This window comes from Mus pahari, chromosome 6, assembly GCF_900095145.1.
Source record: "Mus pahari chromosome 6, PAHARI_EIJ_v1.1, whole genome shotgun sequence".
Classification (NCBI taxonomy): domain Eukaryota; kingdom Metazoa; phylum Chordata; class Mammalia; order Rodentia; family Muridae; genus Mus; species Mus pahari.
The window spans coordinates 38324644-38341173 of NC_034595.1; the positions used below are offsets into that span (position 1 = coordinate 38324644).

A 16530-nucleotide genomic window follows, 5' to 3' on the forward strand; every position below is an offset into this window, starting at 1 on the left:
TTGCCTGCACAAGTCATTCCTGAGTGTTCCACAAATCAGGGTTCAGTGGTCATATGAATTTGAAAAGTGCCCTGTTAAAGCTAAACAGATGTGTTTACTGCTGCATTTGATGTCTGTTTTTTAATATATCACTTGATTTTTTTATTATAAGAGTAATAAAATGGCTATAAAGCAATTCAGACGATAGCCAAATCTATAAAGTAAAAGTGCAACTTTCCCTCGTCCCCAGAGACCATCACTTGTAGTGACTTGGTATACATCCGTTTAGAGTTTTTCTGTGTTTTATTGTATTATATAAAAGCCATCTACACACTGAAGATGTGGGGTTTTAATGGGATGTTAGCCATGCTCAGACCTTTGAGTAGGTTTTTATTTCATGTGTTTATAATAGTGTGTAGAGATCCATATCGCTTCCTAACAGCTGATTACTGTTCCTGAATGTACTTAACAATTCCCCAACTGGAGATTATTTGGGAGTTTTCACTTTTCTTAACTCTTTTAAGCATCCCAATGCATGTTCTCACTTTCCAGGAAGACAATGTCATGTGCAATGCTCTCAGATCTCTCTCTCTCTCTCTCTCTCTCTCTCTCTCTCTCTCTCTCACACACACACACACACACACACACACACACACACACACGGCTTAGTACTTTCAGAAACACCAGCAATTTCTGAACTGGCACTTAGCAAATACTACCTTGTCCTTTTAACTCACCTTACTGGGTGCTGAGAGTCTAACTGCAGTAGCTTTGAGATGGAGACGGTTTAGTGGAGTCTTGTTTGAAGAAGCAACATGGTAGCCAGATGCTGACAAGACTGAAGCCTAAGCCAATAGAGAGCAAGGCTTGAACTATCAGTCTCCCAGGACAGTGATTGAGACACGGTATCACTGAAAGGAGAGCACCAGAGGCTGCAGCCACACAAACTGCCATAAAGCTTTCCTTCCTTAGATCTAGCCGTGGAAATACTTTGTAATGTAAATTAATGGCATGCAATCGAGAAAAAACCTGAAGCTCTGTGTCTGATGTTTGACATTATAATGTTTGCAATGTATTCCGCTGGCTACTAACAAATATGAGTGGAACTTGGTTTTCTATTCTGCATTCCAAGTTCTAGTTGAGCAAAGAGAGTGACTATCTGCTCAGAGCATGAGTGAGTCACAGGCGCCATGGGGACCACTTTGCTGTGTGCACTGCTGCTGATCCCTTCCATGTTGGGTGTCGTGGCTTGTCCTCATCACTTTGTCGTCATGGTTCAGAAACGCTCATTTAGCTTCAGACAGAGACGTGCTGACATGTCTAGTGCTAGACTTAGCTTAGTTAGTCTGCTTTTTTGCTTAGTGCCCAGATCCACCTTCCTAGGAGTCTGCAAGATCCAGCAGCCTGTTGGCCTATTGAACTTTCCAGTTTATCAAAGTGTATAATAAATATCTTAGACTACCAAGAACCAGTCAAGGCAGAAAGAGAGCCAAAACCTGACATGAGAGAAGTTAGTCTTACCAAAGAATGAATAAAATTTCAGATACTATTAACTCATATTACATGTAAACTTATTCTATGCAATGAATTCACATGACTCTTAGACGCACATGTCAACTTGTCAGACAGTAGTTTCCAAGGTGTCCTGAGGATATTGTGACAGCCTGGTTCATTGTGCTCCAGCCCTACCACAGCAGATCCTGTGTTGGATATTAAGGATGATGGGAAAGAACACTCATTTCCTATTGATGGAACTCATAGTCTATTTGGGAAACCAAAGGGCTAGATGCAGTATTGGTCATGCTAACAGAATAATATGTCCAACTATTTATATATGTTAACTCAGTGGGAATAACTGTGATGAATGAAATAGGAGTACATGCATTTAGAGTTCTATTCCAATAACAGATATCAGAGAGAGCTTTGCTGATCATGTCATCTACAACAGGTCCCCCTCCCCAACTGTCCTCTAGCCCTTTAATTCCAGTATTTGATTTACGGGAGTCTATGGTGATTTGATACATCATATATTCACTTATTAATTGATGATGATGTCACAGCCTTTCTATACCACTCTAATTCTAATGCTCAGACACCAAAGAGTTACTAAATAGTAGGAAGAACTGCACAGAGGAAAGAGAGTGAGAAGGAAGATAAACACAGAACAGTGAACAAACTATGATAATAAGTGTTTGGGTACAAAAGTAAAATAAATATGTGATAGAGAAGGCTTTAGTGACCACTCTGGGAACACACTCTAAGGTGATGTTCTGTAAGCCAAAATCCAAATAATGACGAGTGCTCAGGGTGTGTTACCAAGAGAAAGAAGCTTTCTGGATGAAATAAAAGTTATGCGAAAACTCAGAGGGAAAATGAGTCTGTCATGTTGTAGACTCATTCAGCTGCAGTGGACAATGGAGTGCGGTCATGTGACTAAGTCCCAGGGAGGCTTTGGTCTCTAAGGATCAGGAGAACATTTAGAGGACTAGTTATCAAGACAGTAAGCGGTACTATCTAATTCCCAGTTTTACAGACTCCCATGTACTATGTTGCAGCATGGCAATTGTAGCAAAGCGTTAGTGGGGGCTAGGAGCCTGGGAAGGGGTCCATTGCAACAGTCATTTGAATGTCAGGTAGTCCCTCATGGACAGTCAAATGACAGCCCTCAGGGGTGAGATGACAAACAGGGTATACGTGTAGCTTTCCAGAAATTACTATGCTAGTTTAGCTGTGAAACTCCGGTGGGCAGAAAACTTGTAACTCCTAAGCTTCGGAAAACTAGACTGTATGCATAGCATGTGTGCCTCCACACACATGTGGACAAACCATGCACAAATGCACGCACAAAATAAGGGTTATTAAAAGAGCTAATAAGCCGGGCGTGATGGTAGCACTTGGGTGGCAGAGGCAGGCGGATTTCTGAGTTCGAGGCCAGCTTGGTCTACAAAGTGAGTTCCAGGACAGCCAGGGCTACACAGAGAAACCCTGTCTCGAAAAACCAATTAATAAATAAATAAATAAGCTAATAAAATTGAGTACCGGGGTATTAACCTAAGTTGCACAAGACCTCATGCTTAGACACTGGGAGAGCTGGGATTTGAACACATGTTATATTAAAAAAAATTACTTTAAAAAAATGTCCTGTATATTTTAATAGCATCATTCAAAACAAAAAAGAAATTATAATGGATATATATATATATATATAAGTACTCTATACACACAAGCAAAATATTCAAAATATCCAAAACAAAAAGAAATTGTAATGGATATATGCATATATGTGTGTACTGTATATACACAAAATATTTAAAATATGCAAAACAAAAAATTGTAATTATATATATATATATATATATATATACACATATATATTGTACTGTATACACACACACACCACACACACATACATTTGTACAGTAGTTGTCCTTGAAGCCTCAGATGTTTACCTATTGTTCTATGTTTATTCACCATGCTGCATCTGAGAATCTTTCTGGCAAACCTGCCTGTGCTGTTCTGAGACTAAAACTCCTTCAGTAGCTTGTCATCACTTGAGGATAAGCTCCAAATATCGTTGCACAACACACACACATACCTTTTATCTCTAACATCTGCCCAGCCCTCTAGCCTCATCTCTCACCAGACTGCACCTTGTGGCACTGAACTCTGTCCGTAAGCAATACTGAGATACTTCCAGCTTATGAATTTGCATGAGAACTTCCTACCACTACATCTAGTTAATTCCTGCTCCTCCACAGAAGAAGCCTACACCAAAGGCTAGATCAGATACCGCCATACAAGAGCCCCAGGTGCCCCAGTCGAAGTCTTTCTTACTCGCTACCATTGTGAACCAGAATTAGCTTTCTGCTTTTCTATCTTACCTTCTGAATTGTGTTCATGTTCCTCAAAGGAAGCCATTTAAAATTGTGTCTTATTTTTCCGGATTTCTAAAAGCATTTTATGCGCACAAAGGTGAAATGAATGAACAATGGAATCTCTAGTGGATGCCAATGTGTAGAAGAGAGGTTCCTAATTACTGGGAGGCTGTGGTCTCTGTGGTCTTTGATAGAGGTGGAGAGGAACACCTACCTATTCCTAAAACAGTGGTTCTCAACCTTTCTAATGCTGCAACCCTTTAACATCCTCTTGCTGTGGTGACCTCCAACCATAAAATTTGTTGCCACATCGTGACTATAATTTTGCTACTGTTATGAATCATAATGTAAACAAGTGCTATGCAGGATAGCTGATATGTGAACCTAAAAGAGTTACAGCCCACAGAGCAGACAGGTTGAGGACCGCTGCAGAGTGCCACACTGTTCCGTGTTCTCTCCTCTCGACATTTCAGAAAGTCCTCAGATTTTGTGGCACAGGAAATATGACTTGAAAGCCTTCATATAATCAAATAAAAATGGGGAGCAGATAGCTTCCATCCTGACCTTCTACCCTTCCATCAAAGCTGGACCCATGGAGAAGTCATGGTCATTATCGTTACAGCTAATCTTTAGAGCTCACCCATTGAGTTTCAGGCACTTATTAATCCTCACACACACACACACACACACACACACACACACACACACACACAAAACCCTTCAGCATTACTATCCCAGCTTCACAGATGTTGAAATTGTTGTAGAGAGATGTTACACGAGCTTTCTCAAAAATCCCACAATACAGAGCAGAGCTGGAGTTTGAAACCAAAGCACTCTGAATCCTTTTCCGACTTATGTTTGTCTTTATTGAGTTTTGCTAGGTTAAATACATGGACTTGCCATTGTTTTTAAGGAAGCCATTGGAGCCAACTAAACCTGATACAAATTATTACTCAGTATCCCAGCCAGCTGGCTTCCAATATAAGGCTTTTGTATTTCACTTGTATCCATCTGTCTTAGGGGAAACCTTTTCTTCTCCATGTAGCTTCACCGTCACCTGTAGGAAGCCAGCTACTCCTACACACAATGGTAGGCACACTCTGCACTCAGTAAGCATTGTTACATCTGTGAGCCGCCCTTGAATGGCTACAGAGTTGTATGCATGTATTCAAAGACAAGACCATAAGCAAGAAGAGTAGTGCTTGTAATGACCATGCTGACTCCCTTACATAAAGGAAGGGCCACATTCTGCAAAATTGGCACCAGCGGTGAACTTAACCAAACTGAGATAAAGTTTGATCCTTACCTTCCAAAAATATCTAAATTTTACCGACCAAACCATAGCTTCAGGGACATTTTTGCTCTGCTTAACATTTTTTAGACCAAAAGTGAACCAGGGGTATATACTACTTGTAGTTCAGCCAATAAAGCTCTCAAAGCATTTAAGCATGACTGCCCCCTGAAGATACAGAATTTTTCGAAAGTACTTCAGGTGCACATGGAGAAGCTAGATGATTTGGGGAGGAAGGAGAAACCTTATTTATTCTCAGGGCAGGAGCAGCTCATAGGTCTGCCTGGTCGGCGACTTGGAGAGGCAGAGTGCTGGCGAGTTTCTTCCTTTAAGTTTCCAAGCCTGCCCACCTCCCTTTCTTTCCCTATGCCCACCCTATTCTCCCACTCGCTTTAAATCCACTTACAGAAGGCAGTAATTGGCAGCGGAGCTGGATTCAGAGCAACTTGGACACAAATCCAGTTCTGCCACCTGATAAGTCAGCCCTAACCTTTTAAAACCTCTATTTCATTACTAGCGAAATCAAAATGAAAATCAATAAAACCAGACAGTAACTTTCATTTTATCTTTCAGGGTAGCAAGGGTACAGACAGGTTAACCTTTAATCACTGTGACAAAGTTCCTCAAGTGGACAACTTAAAAACAGCAAAGGTTTATTTTGGTTCCTACTCTCAGAAGTCGCAGTATCCATCACTTGTCCCTGTTGCTTTGGGCCTGTGTATGTTGTGACAGAAGCACACGGCAGAGAAAGTTGTCTGCTCGTGGCAGCCAAGAAACAAAGAAGGGACTCAAGCCCCAGTAGCCCTTCAAGATCACTTTGCTATGACCTAATTTCACACACTAGGCTCCACCTCTTCAAAGAATCTGCTCCCTTCCAACATTGCCCCAGGATAGTGACCAAGTTTTAGTGTATGAACCATGGAGGATATTTACCCAAACCATAGCAGTGGAGAACCAAACAGATGTCTGAGACATTCCTGATACATGATGGATGCCCATTTGTCAGTGTCCATAATCACCGTCATTTGGACCTACAGCCATTGTCTCACAGGACCTTCTGGTCACAAAGTAAGAAGCTTCACTCTTCTTCTTTTTTTTTTTTTTAATTTACTGAGATACTATATTATTTTATGAGGATTTCATACATGCATATAATAAGTTTTGATCAAATCTATCTCCCTCCCCTGCCAGTTTCTCCCCTATCCCCCACAGCTATTCCTGTCCAAGTTCATAAACCCAGTGAGCCCACTTGGTCTGCATGGGTATGGGACAGTGTGCTGGACCACGGGAATCTTCTTAGGGCCACATCATGCTTTCTCTGTAGCTATCAACTGCCAAACAGCTCTACAGCTAATGGCAGGGATTTTAGTTGCTCTGATCTAGTGTGGATCTACTGTATGAAGTCACAGCTGCTGTGAATTCATGTGGATCATGGTTCTGTCATATCTGGAAAATACTGCTTCACTACAGATGTCTACTACCTCTGGCTCATAGCTTCTTTCCACTCTTTCTGCTAACATGATCCCTGAGCTTTTGGAGCTAGGGGTGTGATATAGCTGTCCCATTTAGAGCTGAGCACGCCACAGTATTTTTGCCCATTGACTAGTTGTGGCTCTCTGCATTACTGACATTTTACTGTAAAAAAAGAAGAGATGCTTCACTCTTTTTAAGTATAGAATAGAGTTTATTTAGGGCATGGGAAGGGGAGTTGAAGAGGGAGTATAGATATAAAAAGGCAGAGAGAGAGAGAGAGAGAGAGAGAGAGAGAGAGAGAGCGCAAGAGAGAGCAGAAACACTTGGAGAGAGAGAAGGGCGAGGGGAATGGGAAGAGAAAGGACAGAGATGGTAAGAGAGTAGGAGAGTAAGAGTGAGAAGCTTCACTATTAATGTGAGAAATGTCTGGGCAGCTGTCAAGGGGCTTTTGATAGAAAGGAGTCTAATAGCACAGTATAATGGAGAGGTATAAGAAGAGGATGCTCATGTCCTGCTGACATTCCCTGCTATCATTTCTGCTCTAACAGGAGAGAGAAATCTGCAAGCTCTCTGTGGTGTTCTGGCCAGAACACTTTGGACAATGTTCCAAAGTAGTGTTGAACAGGAGATGAATTAAGGAGTATTTGGAAAGCTTTAACTTGGGCAACATAGAAAATCCACAGATGGAAACTTCTCCGAATGGGAAAGAGAACGGGTTGAAAAATTCCTCCAAGGTCAATTCTGAACCACAGTTGTGGATACTGCTATATGTAGAAGTCATAAGTCCATGAAATCTACTTTCCAAGTTTGTAGATAATATAAAAACTGGAGGCAGGGAATGTGGGAGAGAGGAAATAAACCAGTTTCAGTTCTGTTTGGCTTATTTCCTTTACAGAACTAAAGGAAATAACAAATGTTTTTCCCAGTTGAAAAGTGTAAGAATAGCAAGTCAGAGAAGTAGGAACCATCCCAATAAATACTTAGGCTTCTGCAAAAGGAAAGCACTGAGGGAGAGTGTGGAGGTCAAAGAGATGATGCTCATGAACTGAGCAGGCAAATCAGGCACATCAGGGGCACACCCACAGCACAAGTGCAACAGAGTCAGCTCTGGGCCTTCCTGCAAAGGCTAGGAGAGGGTGTCTTCAGGTCCCACATGTGCTTAGTTGATTCACGCTAGAAGGGTAGTCCTTAGGAAATGCCAGGATTCTGAAAAACATGAAATACTATTTTGATAAATTGAGGAAATCACTGAGACACATCAAAATTGAAAATGCATGCTGGAAGTCAGCAAAATTTCCTTGCAAAAGGGCCAAACAGTAAGCATGTAGGGTATAAGCTGTGTCAGCTATTCAGTTCTGCCCCCATAGCCTGAACAGAGCTATAGACAGTACCCACACTGGTATGTAGTGTTCTGATGAGACTTTATTTACAAATCATATGCTGGCTAGAGTTTGGATACACCCCCTACCCACCGGTCAGAAAATCCAGTCGGGCACATTTCACGTACAACTTACAGCTTGAGATGAATTACCCAGCAAGCAGAAAATAAAACTATCCACATTAGCAAATTCAAGACGTTATGAATTTCTAAAGAGAAAGAAGTCAAAATCTTTGGCAGGAAGCATAAGGACGGGGTTAAGAATGTGTGGTCAGGTGGCCTTTCCCATTCCAAAAATATTTTCTGTACTTCCATCTGAACAATTGGGAGGCTTCAGCATTCAATAACTTCTAGTTTGCAAATGCATGTAAAACACTGAAGGTTGAAAAGTGGCCTTGGCCGAGTAGTGGTAGGAAACTCTTCATGAGTCTCAGTCAGTTCCGCAAAACATCTTCACAAAATAAAAGCTCCTCTGCAAGCCTCTAGGACTACTCTGATTTTTGGTTTCACAAAGAAGTCTCACCCACAGAGGAGGTTGTCTTACAGCAGTCTTTTCACCTCCTGCTCCAAACTTCCGAAAACTCAGACTTGAAACGTTATAGCTTCCATCTCTCTAAATACCTCAGTCCGCACAAATTACCACCTGCCAGGAAGGTGACCAGCTCACGCACCTTCCTAGTTGGCCTCAGTAGATGACAGCGTTTAGTTGGGTTTTAAAAGTAAAAATAATAATAATAATAATAATAATAATAATAATAATAATAATAATTAGGTTTCAAAAGTCATTCCTCATTCCTGATCCCAGCATGCAATATCTGAATCAATTTCTTATGTCTAAGCATGTGCCTCCTCTCAAAATGTAGAAAATAGTACGAAGCCAGTAACATGGCGAGAGAATTCAATGATTTAAACTATGTGCACCTATGTACTAAACATTGGCTCTCATTACCCTTTTGTGGCATGTTTTACCATCATCTCTAGAACCTGTGAGCAGAAAAAGAAATGTTCACCTAGAGATAAGGAAAGGACCCAACCCCTACTCTACCCAGGACTCCTGAGTTCTTTGTGCATGCTTTTAAGTTTGCCCATTTGCTCCTAAATTTACTGCCTGTCAATTTTCATTCTTTTGATCTGGTTGTTTTATAGTTTTCTAAAATTGTGGGATTCTGGCTATTTTTCTTTAAATTGTTCATTTAGTGGTTAATGGTGCTAAAAACAATTATGGAAGAACCGGTTGGCCTGATTCCACCATTCCTAACTCAAGGATAGATCTGAGTCATTTGTGGCCAACCCAGCATGCCCTGTGCCCGTTGTCCCCTTCTCTTCTCCACTGCCCGACCTCTTACACAGCCAGACCCTTGCTCTCTCCTCTGCGTGCTGGGTTTATGCTGTTGCTTTAAGGCTCCTTGACTCTGATCCATTCACTCATCTCAAAACGGCTCCCCAGGCTGCATATGATGGCACAAGCCTGCCATCCAGCACTGGGAAAGAAGGGGCAGGAGCAAGGCAAGTTCCAGGTTCCAGGCAAACCAGGGCTCTATAGAAGACACTAAACATCATTAAAATGGTTCTGTGCAACATTCAGCATATGTGGACCCATGCATGAAGGAGGTCCAGGAATCAAGGTGCTGAGAGCAGCAGTAACAAAACAGTGACTTCGTGTCCATAGTGTATCATGTTCCCAGTCTTTCCTATGTGCTCCAAATGCAGGAGTCCATGAGGAATCAACACCTAGATAGGTGCTGCAATTCTCATTTATATAGGTGGCTGTCACTGAGAAGTTAAAAAAAAAATGACTCCTCCAAGGCCACAGAACAAATTTATGAGAGCGTTGACTTGGAATTCAGTCTATCGAGTTCTGGAATCTTGAGTTCTAGTCTGCCCTCCACCATGCATGGTTCCTTGTGGCTTTGAACACCTTCAGCCCAGTGGCTTTGAAGCTAACTTAAACAAGAATTGATTCAACTTGACAACACTTTGCTGAACATTAAAGATGAAATGATAAGAGAGTCCTCACCCTTGAGCTAATAATTTATAGTCTAGCTAAAAAAAAAAACAAACAAACAAACAAAGGAAAGTAAGAAACAGTGTAGAACTGAAAAGATCTTTGTAGAACAAATGGGAGGTCATATAAAGGAAGAATTCCTGTGAACTATGGAATCCTAACAGAATATAACTGGATTCAGGGTGAGGGAGAATTTGGATAAGTAGATGGGATGTGGAAGTATTTCTCTTCTACCCTGAGCTAATTCCATAGAGGTCGGTGCCCTTTGTATAAGATCAGATAAACATAATAGTTGTATGGGAAAGTAACCTGTATATGGAGATGTGACCCAACATCGTGTGACTCTTCTGTATCTGCACACCCAACACACACACACACACACACACACACACACACACACAGCATCACAAGGATCAAGCATTACTGATTACTAATAAGAGATACTGGGAATAGAAATACCAAACAGTGGTTTGGAAGTTCTCTGCATTATGCATTATGGTAGCAGCCTCTCTGCTTAGTAGGAAACATACTAAGTCTACATTTTAGTAGCTGATAGACTGTAATGGTAGAAAGTCAGTTTGTCAATGGCTGATACTTAGATCCCAGCAAGACTAGCATACAGTTCAAAAGAACAATCTTCCAGCCTCCTGCCTCAATTATTAATGACTCCTTTCTGTAAGGAAAGGAGAAATGATGCTGGTTGTAAAGAGGCAAGCAGGCTAATGGATTTGAGGACTTAGTGAACTTTAACCCCAACCTTCTCGGTGTGGTGAAATTGAATATGATCTACTATGTTCTATTTAAATTGATGCCGTCTGCTTTTGCTATTCTTATAAAGCAATTGTATGGAAGTGTGTGCGTATTCCTGGGACATCATGAAGATTTAAACCATGGTCCATTTTACTACTTTTTTTTTCCCAATTTTTAAAATCTAAAACAGCTTGCACACCTGAAGAGACTTAGCAATGCCGTTGCATTATGCTGCATCCGGTAAGATTCCTTTAGGATACAGGGATGCTGGTATCAAAGGTAATAGCTTACATAGCTATCTTTCTCTTGTTAGCTTCTTTGAAGTAAACTGGCATGTAACTGTCTGACTTAGAGACAAATAGCCAAAGGTGAATGAATGTGTGTGTGAATGAGTGGGTGAGTTACCTCACAGTCTCCTGTTGTTCTCCTGTCATCCCCCATGCAGCTTCAGCTCCACTCAAGGCTGCAAAAGCACGGCCATCCCCGGAACTACAGTGGTACTCTAGAATAGTACTGACGTAACTACAAACCATTGCGTTGGCTGATATGTTCTGTCTTCTTTTCCATTCTTATTTTAAAAATAGAACTGCCCATGCATAGCTAGATCGAGGGATACAGTCCTACTCCTGCCATCTGTCTGACAGAGGTAAAAATAACACCACAATAACATGTCCATGGCTTACGACAGAGCTAAGGAGACTCAAGACTGGCCAAGTACCTTAGAAAAACTAAGAGATGCCTAGTGGTGATGCTGAGCTGCAAAGCCATTGAACCTAGAGGGACCCTGCAAAAGACATAGTAAAGGAAACAGAGTGGTTATCCAGATGGAGAACACTGCTGAGGCAGGCATTTAACTAACTGCCACTCCTTAACAGCCCTCCCCTTTCTTGAACAGGTGACCCGCTGGTGCCTGCTTGATTCCCAGGGATGGATGTTAACACTAGTGGGTAGTTCATTGAAACTATGAAATAGGAAAGGACCACCAAGGTGGAAAGAACTAGTCCAGAAATGTCGCAAATACTTTTCTATGGCATGAGTGGTCTATTCCATCTAAGACCTTCCTACCCCAGGCCCTGGATATCTTAGTTCCTACCCTGTCTCTCTAGCTATTTGAGATTCCTACCTCTACATATACTTTCTAGGTTTTAGCAATTGAGTCACTGAACCATCAGCTTGAAGGCACCACCATTAATTACTAACCTGCCATGGTAGAGAATGCAATTCTTTACTATTATTATTATTATTAATTATTCCATTTGTTTACATCTCAAATGATCTCCCACTTCCTGACTACCCCTCCACAAACCCTCCATCCCACATCTGCCCTCTCCCCCTCCCCTTTGCCTCTATGAAGACGCTCACTTTCCCTTTCCTGCCCCACCACTCCAGCATCCCCCTATACTGGGGCATCAAACCTCTACAGGACCAAGAGCCTCCCATTGATGTCAGTCAAGGCCATCTTTTGCTACATATGTATCTGGAGCCATGGATCCCTCACTGAACACTCTTTGGTTGGGGTCTAGTCTCTTCTCTGGGAGCACTGGGTGGTCCGGCCAGGTGACGTTGTTCTTCTTATAGAGAATGTAGTTCTTAGAAATGGTATAAATGTAGAATGAGAAAGTCAGTAGATAGAGACAGGAATTGAGTGTTGAAGTTGATTATAGATACCCACAATTTAACTCTTGTAATTCTTTTTAGATAGACAAAAATGTCGAAAGTATTACATGGCTGTTCTAGAGTTGTCCCTTCATGACCTTGAAGGACAATTTTTACTTCATTATACTGGACATCTTCTCTTAGAAGGCCCTCAGTCATACTGTGATAGAAGAAAACAATATGACCTGTGGTCTGCATCCATTTTTACAGGTTAATAAAACAATAGATATTTATGCTACTATCTAGAATTGAAAGACATATTATTTCTTTCAGATAACAATCATCTTGCCAATAATTATTCTGTAGCTGCTTCTTGTCTATTGTATTGCAGTAGGGTACCTTCTTAAAGCCCTGTGATCTTCCTACCATCCAACTAGGATCCACTCCTCCCTTGTAACCTTTCATTTTCCATAATAAGCCTTTTCCTCACATCTGTGTGGGCATTTGTTTTAGCATCCTTTCTCATGCTATGTGTTATATGTCTTCCATATAACAACTGTTGTCTGTTCCAACTATTAGCATTAGAGCAGGTAGTCAGCACACTTATAAACAAATCAAAACCTCTATCTGAGATCACCAACATGCCAATCAAATCAACGAGAGAGCCTGGGTTTCCTGAATATCTTATCTTGTCTTTCTGGGTTGTTAGAACATAGTTCTCAATGCATCCCTACACATCTTCCCCATACTGAGTTCCAAAAGGAGTCAGCTGACTTGACCAGGTCTACATTTCTTTTCTGTTGCTCCAGGATTCTTCTACAGCCAGATGATTCCTTACAGATCTTGGCACCAGTGGAAGCTGATGTGGGTTTCTATACATGCAATGCCACAAATGCCTTGGGATATGACTCTGTCTCCATTGCTGTCACATTAGCAGGTAACCTGAAAAGCCCCTGTCCACTTCTATTCAGAAATCCTCTTAACTAAATGCCTATAATATGTCACGCATGCCTGAGGTACATAGATAAATGTAACCCAGTCCCCACACTGAAGGTTTTATTCAAATGTACCCCTGTCAATGCTTTCCCCATATCTACACAGGTTCGACAAAGCTTTCTGCACATGGTGCCTGAGACTGATGAAACTCAGAGTATAATCCTTCCAAGGTTGTGCTGTTAAAACAATGTACTTTCATAAAACGTCTTATCCTGGGACAAATCTTTGCCTTTGAAACCATAAGAGACCTTAGATACTGACCAAGTCAACACCTTGTTTCTTAGTGGTCAGGCAACGTGAAGTCACACCTCTTGAGTAGCTGATGTGAGGAACAAGAAGGGACTGAGGTCTCCTAAAGCTCGGCTCCCCTTCACCTCCACCCCACTGATCCCATGGAGACAGGATCCTTTTCCTCAGACCTGGGCTAACAGTCTTTGTGGTGTTATGGTGCACGTGTTTGTATTTATTCTTTTCAGTTGCTGCTCCCATCGGATGATTCAGTAGATGCTAGGAAAGCCGGCTTCACCCATACTGACCTCATCCATCCGTGGGGGGATTATGTTGTCACACTGTACTCCAGTCACACATGCTACTCCCTTTTGTATCTGTTTTTGCAACAGTGTTTCTGCCCCTATGACTTAAGGCTCATCTGGAAAGGGAGCTGTAGTAGCTTTGTAGGAAAGATGAAAGTTGATAATGAGGCAAGCTAAGGTGTCCTATGGGGGACAAAAGATTCTGTTTGGTAAGAGTGTGTGTGTGTGTGTGTGTGTGTGTGTGTGTGTGTGTGTGTGTGTGTGTAAAGTGTTTGCTCTTTCCTAATTGCATTCCAGTTCCAATCTTCATTCTTCTCTATACAGAATCCAGATGTTCAGCAACAATCTTCTAAAATCTCTTCTGCTGTCTATTCTCCAACCCACACCTACATGGATTCTGTTGACATACTTCCAATTGCTAGTCAGAGGGGGATTAATTCTCTTGTTTATGTTGAGCTAGACAGAGTTCAGCTCTGCCATGAACTAAATACCCTCATTTGCTGGAATTTAATACAATGAATAGAAACCTGGGGTTTAGGCAAAGCTATTGTAACATCAGACTCATCTTCAACTCTTTGAAGGCAAGCTGTTGGAAGCAGCCAAATGTTCCAAAGCCAGAGAAGAGAGTCTAAAGAGGCACCAAGCAAGGGGCTGAGTGATGAAGTATGACCGTAGATACCATGCCCAGGATTTAGGAACAATGTGCCCATCCTTCAACTGCTGGGTTTGTTTGAGTCTCCTGAAAAACCTTTTAAACAGCTCCTCTAAAAGCAGGGTGTGCCAAAAGATCATGATTGCCAGCTACACCTCTGCCAGTGTTGGGAAACACTCAGCTATAAAACTCAAGGATTGGTTTTCTAGGTGCTTACGAATTAGGGAATGCAGTAGAACTGCCTACCTAAAATAGAGAAAAGCTGGGATCCTACTCAAGTCAAACATAGTAGTTCACACCATTAATCGCACTACTAAGTTGAGACAGGAAGATATGAGTTCTGGGCCAGCCTGAGCTACTTAGCAAACGCCAGTCCAGCAGAGGTTCCCTAGTGAAACCTCATCTCAAAACAAAGATGCTGCTTCACAATATATATCATATGAGCTAAACAACCTGAGATTAGAAGTGGGAATGAATACTGAACACTTCTTCATTTAGTTACCAGTTATACTTGTTATTAGCTACATGATCTTGGAAGAAAAAAAGTGTACAACCTTGGAGTCTTGAGTATCGGTGAAATTAATACTATCCATAGGGTGGTATGAGTTAAATATGACTGTAGGTGTATGACTGATGAATATTGGGAATAGGAGAGGTGGTCTTCCCCAGAAAAGAGCACACCAATTGGTTATTCAGAGCCAAATACTCAGCCATGAACACATACATACGAGTAACATTATATGTACCAAGGAAGTTATAGTTAGGAATATATGTGAGTATTCACATACATATATGTATGCAATAACAATAACAGGCCATGAATTTGAAGGAGAGGGGAGAGGAATATATGGGAGGGTTTGGAGGAAGGAAAGGGAAGGGATAAATTGTTGTAATTATGTGTGTGTGTGTGTGTGTGTGAATGAAAGTGTTTATTTATAGCAGTGCTGGTAACATCATTCACACTCAGTAAACGTTAGCTTTCTCTCTCTAGCTCTGGTAATGTGAAAGTCCTTGAAAACAGCTCCAAGACTAGAAACATCAGTCCAGCTTGGTGTCCACACTGTTTTTAGCCTGAGTCTTCCACACCAACTGAGTTCGCTTGTGGTGGGATTCTTATAAATTCTGCTACTGCTGTACACTTGGAGAAATTGCAGTGTTCTTGGGTTGTTTGTTTGTTTGTTTGTTTGTTTTTCTGGACTGAGGCTCAAGATAAATAAGTGCCCTGATAGTCTCCTAAAAAAAGTACAGGCTTTGGTCCTGTGGGTCCCCCTTGTGTAGCTCCAGGGAACCTCAGCACGTAGGCTTTGCATCACACTTGGCCACTTCCTAAGAAAGAACCTATGCTGTTTCTTAACTTGCTGACCTCATTTCTTCATCAGTCCAGCCCTGAGAATCACCAGTAGCTCCCAGAAATAGTCTGTGATGATTAAATTAACTCATTGGTGTAACATTCTTAGAACCATCATGGCCAGCACATCTTAAGTGCTCAGCTGCTTGTTAGCCAGAATTACTATTTATAATGTCAAACCAGAATCAACTAATCTTTAGAGCGTAGAGAAACCCTTTTTCAGAGACACAACGCTTACCAGCACCTTGTGAAGGCCGTTTCTCCCAGTGGCTCGCAGGCAGCTGGAGAAGCTGACTTAGCTAACTGAAAACTGCTAAGGCATCTAAACTGAGATGGTTTCTGATAAGTGCTGTTTCCAGCAAGGGAGGTGGCTTGTGATGGGAACACAGGGAGAGGCCCAAGTCTCATTTTGAGTACCGCTTACTTAATGTGCAGGTGTAACCGTGCTGGGGAAAGAGAAGTTTTTGATGTGTACAGATAGCGGCAAGAGATTGGGACACCGTCTTGGCCAGTCAGGTTCTGCTTTGAGTCACACTGCTAGGAAGCCTTCCCAACCAGAGTAGCACTGGCAGGGTTTTGAAGCAAAGCAGGAGTTTCCTGGTAAATTGCTTCCGTGCGGCTCAGTTAGCTCCACAAACCAATACAGATGAGAGC

At 41.7% G+C, this 16530-nt stretch overlaps 1 protein-coding gene across 2 annotated transcripts in view; it reads left to right on the forward strand.

Moving 5' to 3' along the window:
- Nucleotides 1-16530, forward strand: part of Adamtsl1 (ADAMTS like 1) — a 365598-nt gene that overhangs the window by 279424 nt on the left and 69644 nt on the right. For both annotated transcript variants that reach the window (XM_021200231.2, XM_029540103.1), the window contains one exon: nucleotides 13157-13284. In XM_021200231.2, coding sequence (XP_021055890.1) covers nucleotides 13157-13284 — 128 coding nt within the window. The remainder of the gene's footprint in view (nucleotides 1-13156; nucleotides 13285-16530) is intronic.